The sequence below is a fragment of the Fusarium vanettenii genome (genome assembly GCF_000151355.1).
Source record: "Fusarium vanettenii 77-13-4 chromosome 1 genomic scaffold NECHAsca_1_chr1_3_0, whole genome shotgun sequence".
Lineage (NCBI taxonomy): Eukaryota > Fungi > Ascomycota > Sordariomycetes > Hypocreales > Nectriaceae > Fusarium > Fusarium vanettenii.
The window spans coordinates 472147-487295 of NW_003315881.1; the positions used below are offsets into that span (position 1 = coordinate 472147).

Sequence of the window (15149 nt, forward strand, 5' to 3'; positions counted from 1 at the left end):
ATGGGATGGTCTCTTTTTGTCTTGGGTTTGGGCAGCGCCGAGGAGGGGGATTTCGGCGTGTCTCACCTTTTGGTTCCCGTCTCCCCCTCGTGGTTCACCATTTTTTATTGTTTTCGCTCTTGTTTTCGCATGGATCAGACAAAGGGTTGTAGTTGGTTCAAGGAGGAGACGGGATGGACATTACCTAAACCACTGATCACTTTTTCCATGAGATTAGAAGATGTTTTGCATATCTTCATATAAGGATTGGCAGTGTGTGTTGACTACTTAGACAAGTTTAATCATAGTCTCACTATTTAGTCATTAATTATCCCAAGTCCCGGGAGATTGGATAGTGTTACGTAGTGCTCATAGCATCCAAGAATTGCCTGTCATATGCTCTGATACATGAGATAGTGGTTGATATAGGGGTGTTGAGTGACACTGCCGAGCACTGTGAGCACTGAAAACGTGTGCTAAAACAGGCTAAGCAGTCACTCAGCACATGGGCGCCATAGTCTTGTAGCTTAACAGTAGTCTTTCATAACTTGTGCCACGTTCATTGAAGTCACATTGAAGAATCAAGAGGCACCGAAATTGCCAAGTCACAAGGGCATGTTTTGTTGAGAATAGACACTAGTAAATTACAGCATTATGAAGCAGAGGCTGAATGACAACCCGGCTAGATAAGATAGATCATGCATACAGATCGTCCCTCCCCAGATATAGTTTATATCCTCTTTAAGCTCAGAAGCCATAAGTTGCGTGTACCGTAAGAAGTGTTATCGCAAAGACCACATAGGGAAGACAACAGCAACAACACAAAATAGACAAGAAAAGATCATGTGTCGAGTGAACAAGTATTCAAGAAAAGAGTCCTCCACCGCCCGACCCGCTTCGGTTTCCCTCTGTGTTGGACGAGCGCGAGCGCGAACCACACTACCCCCTGCGGCGTTGTGTCTATAGTTGACCTGAGAGAAAGAGGACCGTCGGCTTTCGGACTCCCCCTGAAGGTTTTTGCTGAGGTGAAAGGTGATGGATTATATGTGATGGGACCAGCCGAGAGAAAGAGGATTGCTGGGGAAAAGGAGGAACTGAATGGCCGGGCGGTGTTGGATGTGGTTCATGTACATTCAGCATACCGGGGATTGACGCGGTCAGAGAACGTTCCGCATGCTGTAACCCGAACTGAAGCTTCTCGAGCGTCGCTTAGTAGAAAGCGCTCTTGCAGCCCCAGCTCTGCTCACAGTTGCAGGAGCCGGGCTCCTTCCACTTGTCATCCTCGTAGGAGAAGAAGACGGTCTTGTCGCCGCAGCTCTCGCGGATCGACTTGATGGCCTCGGCCTGCTCAGACTTGCCGGGGCAAGCAGAGCCGTTGCAGTTACCCTCAGAGGGCCAGCCGCACTCCAGGTTGATCACGTCGTTACCCTCGCAGATCTTGCTGAGGAGATCGAGCTGGCCAGAGACAAAGGTACCGGCGTCGGAGGGGGTGACCTCGGCGTTGAAGTAGGGGTGGATGTTAGCACCAGTGACATCAACAACGTCGCAGATGGCAGACTTGGTCTCGGGCTGCTCCCAGATGTTGAGGGTCTCAGCGATGGTGTAAGGACCAGTGTAGCCGGAGCACTTGGACTTGACAACAGTGATGAGTTCGCGGAGCTCGGAAGCAGAGCAGAAGCCGTTCATGATGGCCTCGTTACCGACAACGAAGAGCTTGACCTGATCCCACTGAGCCCACTCGGCGATGGCGTCGACCTGCTCCTTGATCTCGGGGGTCTCGTAAGAGCAGCCAGAGGCCTTGACAAAGACACCAATGATCATGTCAATACCGTGTTTCTTGCAGGCAGGGCCAACAGACTTGAGGGTGTCGCAGTCAGTGGAGTAGGATCGGATGATCTGGAAACCAGCCTCCTTGAGCTCAGCAATGTCCTGGTCAACCTTGTCGGCGGACTTGCAGTCACCGTTGGAGGACTCATAGGGGGTGTAGGTGATACCATAGTGGTCGTTGCCACCTCGGAGAGAGCCGCCGGTGGAAACCTTCTTGGGCTGGGCCTTGGGCTTGGGAGCAGCAGAGGGCTTCTCATAAGCGGGCTGGGTGTAGGCAGGGGTGGAAGGCTTCTCGGCAGGAGTGGAAACCTTCACGGTAGGAACCTCGTAGACGGGAGTAGAGGGCTTCTCCTTGGGGGCCTCGTAAACAGCCGTGGTGGGCTTGGGCTTAGGGGCCTCGTAGACGGGAGCGGAAGGCTTAGGAGCCTCAGTGGCCTTGGAGGAAGCAGGGACGCCAACCTGAGAGTAGGGGCAGACGTAGACGTAGCCGGTCTCAGTGACGGTCACAACCTGCTCGGGAGCAGTGTAAGTGCCAGGAGCGTAGCTGGTGGGGACGGGGTAGACCAAGACGGTCTCCTCGGTGCAGCTCTTGGTGACGGGAGCAATGGTGTAGGTGCCAGCGGAGGGGCAAACGTAGACGGTGGTCTCGATGACGCTGGTAACCTTGCCCTCGTGCTCAGTCTCCTTGGCGTAGGGGCAGGTGATGGTCGTGGGCTGCTCGACAACAGTGGTGACACCGCCGAAGGTGTGAGTTCCAGAGGGAACCTTGGTGGACTCGCCGACGCAGACGGTGGTGGACTCGGTCACGGTCAGGGTGGTGGCGGGGAAGGTGTAAGTGCCGGGAGTCGGGCAGTCATACTCCTGGGGAGTAGGAACAGGGATGACCGGGACCTCAACGACCGAGGTGGAGGTAGGCTTAGGCTTAGGAGCCTCGGTGGTCGGCTTAGGGGCCTCATACGTGGGCTTGGGAGCCTCGTAGGTGGGCTTGGGAGCCTCGTAGGTAGGCTTGGGAGCCTCGGGAGCCTTGGTGGTGACAACCTCCTTGGTCTTGGGAGCAGGAGGGGGAGGGTTGGGGATGACTGTTCCAGCATGTCAGCTCACTAAACTCAACTCAATCGGATATGCTTCATACGAGTAGGCTCGCCGTAGTAGGTGGTCCAGATGGTGGTGCAGCTGGGGACGCAGACCTCACCACGACGGAAGAGGTCGTGGGCACGGCGGTGGTGAGGGTAAGCGGCGTGGGCGCCGGTGGCCATGGCCGCAACGGCGGCGGCAGCAATTCCTCCCTTCATATTGAACAAGCTCAAACAACAAACAGATATATATGCGGTTATATAGTTGGCGTTAGAAACGAATGCCCGCTAAAAGAGTGAAGCGGTAAGTGGGAGATGGGAAACGAGAAAGCGAAAACAAAAAGTTAACGAGGCTCTCTAGATTCTCGACATGAACGGAACCGTGAGGAAGGAAGGAGGAGAAGGAAAGAAGAGGAGCAGAACAGCGGCATTATGAGCAGATTGGTGTTATTGCTGCTCCTGCGCCTTAGTTGGGGAGGACCCGGCTAGATTGTTGTGCCTTGCTTGGCTCCAGGAGTCGTCGCATTGGCAAAAGGCTGATCTAGCCAAGAATAGCCACTCTGATGGTACCTGAGACTCACACTCAGGTACCCGTCCCCAAGCCGTCTCTCAAGAATGGCAGGGATGTCAGTCGCCAAGTTCCGACAAGAGACCACCGCGGTCACCGTTGGTGCTATGCGCCTATCACACATCCCAGCATACAGCCGGGGTTCGCGGGCGAAAAGGGGAACCGTGTGGAGCATGGGCAAGGTGTAATTTCGTCGCCTCGGCCGGCCAAGGGGTATGAGCTTGTCCAAGTTGCCGACACCTCCCCCAAACGAAACTATCCTCCAGCGCTCGAAAAGGGGAACTTGGCGGTGTCACGGGTGCTGCCCATAGAGAGCCTGGCGCTACCAGCAAATGAGGAGCCAAGCCTGGCCTCGCTGGGGGATTCGCTGTGAAGCGAAATCATGTCAATGGAACGGCAATGCTTCTAGACGCTGGTTGGTTGGTTGGTCAGCCCAGGGGGCTCCGAGATGACCACAGATGGGTGGTTGATGAAGGCCCCGCTGGGAGATGAGCCTAATAGCCTCGCCTCTCTCATGTTTATCGCGGTGTGCCTCTGCCATGCCGTGCCGTAAAAGTCAAGTTGCTGGCCCTGTGGAGGTTCTCCATCAAAGGATCCCCGTACATGATGGAGCGGCCTCCAGGCTGACCAACGGCTGGCTGCTGCATCCAAACCTTGAGTCCCATCGAGGTCCCTTCCATCAAGGAAGCATCCATGGTGAATCAGCCGGCTCATCGGCCTGTGGGTCGCGAGATTGTTCCTGCATCTGACACGGCCCCCAATTTGCCTTAGTGTGAGTGGCTGGCGCTTCTCGGTGGTCGAGGGGCCCTCGTGTTTGTTTTAGCGACTTTTTGGCCATCTTTGTAAGTGTCGTCACTCTCCGTAGACCGCTGATTCCCTCGAGGACAGGGCCGGGATTGTTGCCCATGGCCATTCCCATCCCATCCATCGACTGGTCCAGCCCGTGAGGCGCAGGTGTCCCTCTTTTTCTGCGGGGGAGAACAGCCAGCAAAAGCCGGGGCGAAAGCTTGTCGATCGGATCTTTGGCTGGCCGAAACAGCTAGAGCCATGGCGTGCAGGCGATATGAGTCGGCGCGCGAGCGCAGATTGCCTGCCCCCTTCAGATCAGATCGTATAATTTGCTCTTCGTATTCTGTCTGGTCTGGTCTGGTCGCACGGCAGTTGATGGCCTAGGGCCCTAGAACTTTCTGGCTTTGCGCATTGCATCGCATTTTCCAAGACAACCGACTGCCCCCGCAGGTTTCATAAACCGACTGATTCGAGTCTGTTGTGCTGTCACCCTGTCCCGCTATGTCTTTGTTTTCCAGCCAATCCTCCAGTTCACTGGTAGCGGGATGGACTGGGGTCTCAAGGTGGGCAAGGTAATGTCGATCTGTCGGCTGCTTGCTTTCTTGTTCAAATCAAAAGTTATTTCGCCCGTTTCTTGGCCCTTGGCTCTGCTGAGGTTGCCCAATGCAAGCCCCTATTCCGGGCCAACGAGCGAGGACTTTTGCTGAAGGATTAGCCATTGCCCTCCGGTGTTGTCAAGTATACGGATGGCATGGCTCTTGTTGGCATTGTTGTCGATGTATTTATTGCGAGCACAAATGACTTGGCATGCATGTCATCCGAAATAGCACCCTTCAATGGATGTTCCTGCATGCATTCAAGGATGGATGGATGTCTCAAGACACGTTGGCTGTGAGGTGTTGTCGCTGAATATTCAAGCCATCATGTGCAGCTTCCGAAACAAGCACTGACAAGGATCTAAATGGAAGGAGTGGCGGAAACCGTTGTGAGACGCCACGTCATGTGACACCGCGAGACACATGAGCACCTGCTTAACGCGGTGTGGCTAAAATTTTCAGCCTCGTAGGTACTGGGGAAGCATTGACGACCATCGAGATAGTGAAAAAGATGTTGCGATCATCAACCCGTCGGTATGTGTGTCGAAATTGCATTGCCCATAGTCGCAATGGGCCGGGGTCTTCTCTCCCGTTGTTGGCGCACTCATTGACTGCAGCGAAAAAGGTTGGTTTCTTTCTTGACGGCTCATAGCAACATCAGTTAATCTGATTTTTCTTGCAGTATTCCACCACAACCCAACGTCTTCAAAATGGCTTTAGACCAGCCAACATCCCTAAATCTGATCCCCAACCGCCTTTGGCGTCTTCTATTCCAGGCCAAGGACCGATTAGACAAAGATTGCAAGGCTGGGTGCCTGAAGAAGATGAACGGATTACTCAACTCGTTCCCGACATGACCTTTTGGTCCAAGGTGACCAACAGCAACACCCGTCCCCAGTCAACTGGCTCGACAGAGATGGATCACTTCAAGTCTGATAGCTCCGGTATGACTGAGTCAGACGAGGCTTTCAACAATGAGGATGTTGAACTTGCCATTGTCGGAACCAAGACCAGAACTCCTGGTGATCTCGTCGAGATGAAGTAATGGCCCCCGTCTCTTCACCCTAGTTCAACAGCAACTAACACATTAGCAGACAACCTGGTTCTAGAACTCCCCTCTTTGGTATTTACCTGGGATACTTTGGCAGTCGTCATCACTTCTACACAAACACGGGCAAATGGGTCATCAGCTTGGGATTTAATGCCCTGTTCACCATCTCCAAATTTGTCTCCGCGGACGACTTGAAGCCAGTTCTGGCTTTGATCCCCCAGGATGTCACACCCGATGACTTTGAAGAACTCCGGAGGGAGGACAGGGGCCCTAGCCGTGAAGCCGGTGCTGACCTGATTCAAAAAATGCGGGCTTTCACTTTGGAAGCTGACACGGCATATCAAGCCAGCCTCAATAGCCTGGATAGAGCAAGGTCCCTGGTGTCGGATGGCAAGCGGACCAAGTACCTGAGCCTATTCGAGCTCGCCGACATTCTCTTGCCTCAGTCCCTCAAGAAAGGCAAACGATTTTCTCCCGCAGCCCTATACGCCGTACATACCGCCCTCTACCGGAACGACTTCATCTTCCGGCCTCTCAGCCCATCTGCGGATTGTCACCGACGGGATCATCTTTTTGAGATTTTTCCGTATCAGGATCTCATGATGATCAACCGTGTTTCACTCATGGTCCGCGACTATACCGTCACAAGGGGTAGGAACCTGAAGGCTCCTACTGACGAAGAACTCGCATGGACAGGGTTTGGTTCCTTTATTCTCAAAGCAAGGGAAGTTGTTCTCGCCAATCGCGAGAAGCGATCCTGGACACCCTACGGCGTCCTCGCCCCTTCGTCAGGGGTAACTATCGAGACTGTGGAATGGTCAAGGAAACAGCTGGATTTCATACGCTTCTTGGAGTGGTGGGCAAGCTACGACCTCTTTGAGGACTCGTCGCGCTTCCATGCGGATGGTTCTCTGATTCTCCGGGCTCTTGACCTCTACGATAACGTCACTTTGGATCAGCGAACCGCCTGGACTTTTCTTCAGGAATTGGGTATGATTCCTCCATGGGAGATCCCGTCACGCTACAAGGTTCGATTCCCAGATGTCAAGATTGAGGGCGGAGGTGGCCTCCAGAGAGAGATCCCAGCCCAGCTGGAGGACTCGACACGGCCAGACATTGCAGAAGGCTCAAGGAGACAGTGGACCGACGACATGGTCTTTTGCATCGACGCTCCTGAAACCATGCTCATCGACGATGGTGTCTCGCTAGAGCGTACAGAGAAACCAGACGAGTTCTGGATTCATGTGCATACAGCCGACCCAGCATCAGGGATCAAGCCAAACTCTGAGTTGGGCAAGTTCCTGGAGCTGATTCCAGAAAACATTTACCTTCCAGGACACTTCCAGGCCATGCTTCCAGCCGATATCAGTCTGGACCAGTCAGGAGATTTCAAATCCGAAAGCCTTGTCGACCAGTACTCCTTGGCTGCCGGCCGACCAGCCCTCACCTTCAGCGCCAGGGTTAACAAGAAGGGTGATCTCCTTGACTACAAGGTTGAGCCAGGAACCCTTCACAAGGTCACATATTTGGATCCCAAGGACGTTTCCAAGTTTTGCAATGAGCCCCCGCCTCCCCCAGCATCCGACAAGAGTCTTGTCGTTGGACAACTGCCAGACAAGGCAAAGACGGAGCCAAACCGGCCCATAATGTCGGCAAAAGATTTGGACGAGAAGAGCAAGGGAGACCTCCTGACGCTCTACCGCTTGGCTGAGGCGATCAGAGGAAAGCGGCTTGAGAAGGGAGCGTGGCCCTCGTTTCTGCCTGGAGCCTCTGTCACGGTCGCCTTTGAGGATGTACCAATGAGCCAAACTGAGGGGACAAAGGTGCTGCCTCCGGACCCGTACATCAAGATCGGCTACGACTCGTTCAATGGCGCCTCGGTTGTCTCCAACACGATGGTTCTGGCGGGTGAGATCGCGGCTCGGTGGTGCTCTGACCGCAAGATCCCGGTCCCATACCGAAGAGATGTGCACTCGAAGGACAATTTTGAGGCTATCTATAACTACGCCACCAAGGAGCTATATCCTCCCCTCGAGAGGGGTGTGCAGCCAACGCTGGCGCAGCGTCAGCAACTCTCACGTCTCACAGGCGGCGTCGAGATGTCGACAGAGCCCGGGCCATACTTTATGTTAGGTCTAGACATGTACGCCAAAGCCACGTCGCCTCTCCGCCGCTTCTCCGACCTGGTGGTCCACTGGCAGGTTCACGCGGCGCTGGCACACGAGCGGGAGGTGAAGCGTCGGATTGATCCCGAGACGGACGACCTGAACGGCATTCTTCCATTCACGGCAGAGACTCTCCCCAACACCATCAGCCTGCTACACATGCGGGAGAAGATGGCACGGACCGTCTCGCAGGGCACCAAGGAGTGGATGCTCATGGCGCTCGTGCGGGCCTGGAAGTTTGAGGGCACGATACCACCACGGATGCGCTTCAAGGTCGAGTCCCGGTGGCGGCAGGGCGTGCTAGGCAAGCTGGACCTGTTTGACCTGGATGCCATCATGACGGTCGACGGCATCGATAAGCTCATGCTCGTCAAGGATGTCAAAGTGGGCGATCAGTTCGACGTTGAGCTCTGCGACATCAACGTCCACTCACGGCAGATCTTTGTCAAAGCGCTCAAGCACAATGGCCAGGGTCAGAGCCAGAGCCAGCCGGCGCACTCCCCGGCCGCCTCGGCCCCGGACCCAACCCCGTGAGCTACGCCGCAAGGGCTTCTTCCCCAGGTGCTGGCCGTCACCGCCTGGGGGGCAAGATGGGGGGGCTTTTCTTGGGCGGGCTGGACTTTACGGTCAGCACAGCACAGCAATGTTTATTCCGGCTCGTCCTCAACGTCAGCACACACCCCTTTCCAACGGTCAAACGTGGAGCGCCCCGACCGGGCGTGGAGCCTCCCCCGCATTTGCACATCGTGCCCCCCTGCGTCAAGAGACATGGTCCCCTAGTCGGCCTCCCCAAGACGCCAAACCGCCAATCTTTCAGTCATCTTGACTGACTGGCATTGGCGTTGGACACTGCCCGACGGACCCTGATGCGGGAGCTTGTGGTTGGATGAAAAACTGCCGCACTGTATACTATGATTCAACAAAATTCCTCCCCCTCCCCCAGTACCTATCCGAGCTTGGAAGCTCAGTGGAAGATTTACATTCCCAGACCAAGGACCCTGACAGAGACATACGTCACTCATGTACGATATGCGTGTACGATGAACAGATGGTGACTGTGGAAAATCACGATGGAAACGAAATGTACAGTAGATCACCTCACCTTTTTTTAAAATAGAAAGAGAGAAACAGACGAGACAAATCGGTCCAAACATCAGACGTCGATGTCCAGTGTCTTTTGCATCAGCTCGCCATCGTTGATTCCCCCGCACCGTCCACCGCCAGACTTTCAAGGGTCAGCAGTCTCACATCCTCGGCTCTTCAGTACCTCTCTATCTCACCTTGAGCTTTTCCTTCTCACCTTTTGCAGCTTTGCTTTGTCTTTCTTTACTCAATTGGACATGGGAGCCTGGTGTAATTTGGGGGGGCACGTGGAATGAGGTCACGCGCGCTGAAAGAACAGACCAGCCTGCGTCCAAATTCCCCAACAATTTTTTCCACACGCAAATCGGGGTCGGTCCTGAAATGATCCACGTTGACCCGGTGTTGATTGGCTCTAGGCGGTGGCAAAGTCAAAGTCAAAAAAGGTAACCCCGAATAGGCAACCGGAGCCCAAGGTACACTGACAACACAATAAACAATGGCAACAATAACCACTCTCGGTAGCAAATAGCTAATATTAATGCTTTCATGATATTATTCTTGTTTCCATTTTAACGCTTTTGTTTTTGCCAGTCCGGCGAGCCTGCGTGCGTAAAGAGCCTAGGTACTCGACTAGGTAGTAGATCCCATCCCTCCTATGTACAAACAAACACGCCAACGCAACCCAACGCACGCACTCAAGAGCCTGGTCCTGTTTCCGTTTGCCCCCTCCGGTTCCGCCTTTAGCCAGTAACTTGCCCCTTGACCGTCCGTTACCGTTGAATCGCCGTAGTCGCCAGAAAAAAAACCAGTGATGATCCCTTTGCCTTTGCCTGACCGTTCCTTTCCTTTCCTTGCCCTGAGTCCGTCCGTAATCGCCCGAGTACCGCCCTCGAGTTCCTAGTATCCACTTTCCGATGGGATATCATGAAAAAAAACCTGCCACAAAGGAGAGGATGAAAAAAAAAATTATAACGCCGAGTATTCCCCGGTCCCATGACCGCGTGGCCGTCGATATCCGTTTCCTTCGCCCCGACGCAGAGGGCCGGGGCTCGGGCCTGTCGTGTCACAGGGCAGTCTGGTCCCTCGGTAAGAAACCAAGGCGACCAATTGACTGTCTCCTCAGCTGTTGATATCTTTGTAGATACCCAGTACCGCCTGAAGAGTGGTCCACGATGCCTCGTAGGATCCTCCTTGTTGTCAGTCACCCGACTTCCACCACTGAGCACCTTGCTTTTCTTTAACCGTTTCGTCTTTCTCCGCTTTGTTTCGTCCAGACCGTGTATGATGAATTCAACTGGAAATCCAGTGTCGCTTTTCCAAGAGTCGTAAGGTCGCCGGCCTGAGGGTTAAGAGTCCCCAAAGCCAGGACAGGTAATAAGCATGGCTAGAAATGCCAATGACTCTCAGAGGTGCCAGTATATAGTGATGCGCTTTTCTTGTTGTCTCATGGCGTCGTTGAATCTCACAGTGTGTATGTGTGAGTCACAAGCTTGATAGCTTGGTCGAATTCGAGATGTGTCGCTAACGAGGGCCGGGTACCATGGACCACGCATGGTTCAATAGCCTGTCCGGCTAAACGCTCAAGAGTCCTCCCATTACTTCCTCCAGCCAACGTTCCAGATGACGTGGGCGATGTCGCGAGCGGTGTTAACTGTGTCGATAACACGACCGAAGATGCCGTCAGCTGATGCTGCTTCTCCCTCCTCGTACGGCATGAACATGCCCGAAGGCGTTCGTCGCATGCCAGCAGGCTCCTCGCATAGGCTGCCAGAGGAAATCGACCTGTGAAGGCCGCCATTGGTCTTCTCTGCGGGTGATGACCAGCCAGGGCTGGGGCTGCTGAGCAGAGCATCGTCAAAGCTGTCTTCGTCATCGTCCTCACCCATGAAGAACTTGCCAGACTGCTTCGAGGGTCGAAGTGTCTCTTGTGAAGATGAAGGGGACATGATCGGGCTTCGAGAGTGCTTCATAGCCGTCTCTCGCGGTTCGGGTGTGTCTTCCCGGTACTTGAGTGTGGTCGACGGCAACATGGCAATCGTCTTTCCCTCGGTAGGCTTGGCCTTGATAGTCTTGCGTCGGAGGATTGGTCGCTTCTTCGTCTTCATACGCTTCATCATCACACCGTCGTCTGAGTCGCTGTCCTCTCCAAAGCGGTCCGTGTCCACTTCCTCTTCGTCGTCGCCCTTAGCCTCGACAGCAATGCATTGCTCGACTTGCTCATTGAAGTGAATGTGCTTTCGCTCAGAGTTGGGAGATGTGATTCCAGATGACTCAGTCGAGGGAGCGACGCTGCTGCTCTCCCCACTTAACCGTCTCACTGAGAATGGGTAGGCCAGGTAGTCGGTTGTTGAACGCCCGAGATGAGGTCGTAGGATTCCTCTAGTCTCCTGTGCCTTGACAGCTGCTGTGGCTTGCTTAAGCAGAGAAGCTGTTGATAATGATCGCTGAAGCATCACTTCAGACATGCTCCGCTTCTTCAGGATTGGCTTCTTGGAAAGGTTCACAAATGAGTCAGTCTTGGACAATGACACACTGTTGGGCTCGGTCTGAGTAGAGTGTAGGGCCCTTTGGCCCGACTGCAGAGGGCCATAGAGCCAAGTCACATCGCAGTCCTTGAGCCTTGAAGATGTAAGCGTTTTCGTTCGGCAATGCATGGATTAAAGGGCTACAAACCAATTGAGCGACTCGGGAGAAATGGTCTTGAGGTTGTTCTTGGCCTTCATCCACGTTCTCCAGGAAGCATTTTCTAATCGCGCGCTGTTGGCAAATTCTCCACGTCGCGTCACGACGTATCGCCATGATGACCAGATATCTTCCTCCTTCCACTCATGGGATAGGTAGTCGACTTGGCGAGAAGGTCGGCTCGAGACAGCTGTGTCATCCTCTGCATGCTCAGCTTGATCAGGAGTGTCGGGTCTTGAGGTATCGTTAGAGCTCTCTTCCGAGTTCTCATGATCCGCCGGTGAGACGGTATACGAATCACCGGTTCGAGGACTGGGGGGTGGCTCTAGGTTGTCGTCATGGTGAATCTCCGGGCGGATCTCAGGATGAACATAGAGCTTTTCTTGTCCAAAAGTGGGAAACATGAAGTGGTCTTCAGGCGATTCCGAAAGGCCAAGGGGATCGTCGTAATCTGAGGCAATGGAGAGATTGGTAGCAGGAGTGGATGCGTAGGAAAGGTCGGCGGAGTCGGCGTGGATAGTACGGGGAGAGGAGGGAGCAGAGGACGAGTTGGATGTGGCGTATGACTTGGAGACGGAGGTGTAGTGGTCGCTAAGACGAGAGGTCGAAGAGAAAGCTGCAGATGATGACATGAAGTTGGACTGGGAATGCGAGCGCCTCAAGGAGGACGCGGCGAAATAGTCGTTGTCGTCGGAGGGTAGAACGATGGCCATGATGACAGATGAAGTGAGGTCCGCGGATGGGACCTGATTGACGCCGCAGCACCCAGGAAGGAGAGGTGAAGGGGTTTCTTTGTGTTTAGAGACTCATGAGTATATAGAGTGCAGTTGCTGGCGGATCGTAGTTTGGATGGATGGATGCAAGAAAGAAGAATTCGACGTGGGTACGAGGTATTGAGGATGGGATGGGGATTGCCGACGACGGTGGGGGCAGGCTTATAGCAGTAGCGCAGGAGCAGGAGCAGGAGCAGTGCGCAACGCAGCGAGCGAGCGTCGGCCGGGGCCCGGGGGCAGGTGGTCAAAAAGTCGTTTGGGGCTAGCTTCTAGTGTACGAAGTAGCCTGGTGGACTTGGGTGTGGACGGACGACGAGCGAGTGATGGCAAGGATGGGCCTGAACCTGGTCGAGGCGTGGTGGCGTTGGAGCGATTGTGCTCCCCCCCAGTCCCAGGGCGGTGACGACTTTCGTGGGGCAGGCGTTGGCACTTCGGTCGCAGGCCGGGTGCGGAGACTTGCGCCCGCTGTATTGGTATTGGGCAGGCTGGCGACAGAGGGTGCTAGGGGTGTTTGCCCTGTGCGTGCGGTGCTAAGTTGGTGGACGAAGGATGGATGATTGACCCTCTCGATGATGGATGTTTGAAAACTGGTCGAGGATTGGAGGTGGAAGTGGAGGAGAAGGAGGGCAGAGATAGGGACAGGCCGTAGCGTATTATAGATGAGGTAGGTACAGTAGGTACGGTAGGTAGAAGGAATAAGAAAGAAGAGAAGCGAGTGGGTGGGACGAAGAGGGGAGGGGGAAGAGCCAGAATAAAGCCTCCGTCCAGTCCAGTACAGTCCAGCTCCGGGGAAGTACCAACACTGGATGGAAGGGAGAGCGAAAGAGGACACTGGCAAAGATAAGGAACGAGACCAAGCACACTGCCGAAGAGAGTACTCTGAACTGTGCTCACAGCAGAGACGAATGGATGGATGGATGGTAAGGTACTGTGCTGTAGGTACACGACCGAGGATAGCAGAAAGTCAATACAGGTGAGGGACCGAGGGCAGGATCCAGAGGGCGTCAAATTAAAGAATGTTTAATCCAAGATAGTAACCCACGTACGTACCTACCGGTACGGTAATTGAGGGAGAGAAAGAGGGGGAGTGTCGCAATTCAAGAGGAGAAACCGTGTGTCTGTGACTGCTACTATCCCAGGCGGAAGAAGACGGGATCACTCCTTTTGGCGGTTTCCCTGGGGCCCTTTCTTGGGGTTCCATCCATGGATTCAGCAATTCTTACTCTCAAGCTTCCATCCCAGGCCGATGTACATGGCCGGCAGGTCAATGCAGAAGGCGTGCAGACGTGCAGATGCCGGGGTAGAGCGTGCTGAGATCAGTGAGTTTCAAGGCCTTCTGGTGTCTATTTTTTGGTCCGGATTGTGTCCTCTTGCTGGGGTCTTCAAAGACCTCCCTGCAAACGGTCCCAAACAAGCACCGACAAAGAAGAGGCTGATGGTACCCAGGCATGCTTCCAGGCCAGGCCAAGCCAAGGGACCCCAGGTCTCTCTCGTAGGTTCCTTTTAGCTCCTCCTGGCGGATGTCTCGCAAAGTGGAGGTCTCGCTTTTTCGATCCTGGGTGCTTCCCCACTGGCCTAGCCGCTCGGCTTGAATTGCGAGCAGGAGACGGGAGCCACTTGAGGAACGAGGGCGTCTGTCTCGTCTGTACCGTACACCGGACGTAGCCCTATACTGTACGGAGCCCGAGTTGAGAGAGGGGTACATAGGCGCGCGCAGTAGGGTCAATTCTCTACGATATCCAGTTCCGCCGGCGGTCTACGCTTGTGTGGGCAGAAACTGTGTAAGATGGAGATGGGTGATGAGTAAGGATTCGATACTGGAGAATCAGGAGAAATGGACGGGGAAATCTGGAGATGGATGGAGTGTGGCCAAATTCAGGGAGAGGATAAGGGCGAGACTGGTCAACGTCTTCAAGGTCAGGCGTGGGGTTAGGAAGTTTTGGAGCAGCAGCAGATCAACGGCGGCGGCGGCGACAACAAGGTTGGTATCAACCCAGGCTGGATGTCGCGATTCCAGCACGCAAAAGCAGCTCACGGACTCGCACCATGGCATGGCATGGCAGAGAGACGAGACCTGATATCTCTGGTTACACAATAACTATCTCCGGGGGGAATGGGGGGATGAGCGTCAGGTAGGTAGGGGGCGTGGGGTGTGTCTTTGAAAAGCGTGGGTTGTCCCAGCGTGGGACTCCATGGGGGCGTCGAGTGGGAGTGTCGTGATGGTGAGAGACAGTTAACGGGCATTTTTATTGACAAGAGAAAAAAGAGGAGATTTGTAGGCTGCCCACGCGTCTGTGTGTGTGTCTGTGTGTACAGGCCAAAGTTCATGGCCATGATGCGCGCCTGAGTGAACCTAGGGATATCCGGCTTTCTCCAAGCAAGTCAAGAAATGTGCTGGATATTGGATCCCAAGGCGAGTGTGATAATCACCAAAATCAAGCCTCAGATTCATCATCCCGTTGCATATCTCGAGCTCCCTCGATGCTACATACAGTCCAGCCGCGTCGACGTAGAAAGGGCCAATCCGGACAAGATGCCATATCCCTTGGGCCCGCCCTGACTT

General features: G+C 54.3%; 3 protein-coding genes across 3 annotated transcripts; 1 reads left to right on the forward strand and 2 right to left on the reverse strand.

Annotated features, from left to right (window-relative positions):
- Positions 1–597: 597 nt before the first annotated feature.
- NECHADRAFT_123075 (uncharacterized protein) lies at positions 598–3098 on the reverse strand (the record flags this gene model as incomplete). Its single annotated transcript, XM_003054069.1, has 2 exons — positions 598–2885; positions 2939–3098. The coding sequence occupies 2 exons, from the start codon at positions 3096–3098 to the stop codon at positions 1189–1191; spliced, it is 1857 nt and encodes a 618-aa protein (XP_003054115.1). The 3' UTR covers positions 598–1188.
- A 2245-nt stretch (positions 3099–5343) lies between these two features.
- On the forward strand, positions 5344–8582 carry NECHADRAFT_74520 (uncharacterized protein; the record flags this gene model as incomplete). Its single annotated transcript, XM_003053366.1, has 3 exons — positions 5344–5370; positions 5515–5873; positions 5942–8582. 3 exons carry the CDS (start codon positions 5344–5346, stop codon positions 8580–8582), a joined length of 3027 nt encoding a protein of 1008 aa, XP_003053412.1.
- Positions 8583–10726: 2144 nt separating this feature from the next.
- Positions 10727–12684, reverse strand: NECHADRAFT_98684 (uncharacterized protein; the record flags this gene model as incomplete). The annotated part of the gene is made up of 2 exons (XM_003054070.1): positions 11805–12684; positions 10727–11750 (listed from the first exon to the last, which is right to left on the reverse strand). Exons 1-2 carry the CDS (start codon positions 12524–12526, stop codon positions 10727–10729), a joined length of 1746 nt encoding a protein of 581 aa, XP_003054116.1. The 5' UTR covers positions 12527–12684.
- Positions 12685–15149: the final 2465 nt, after the last annotated feature.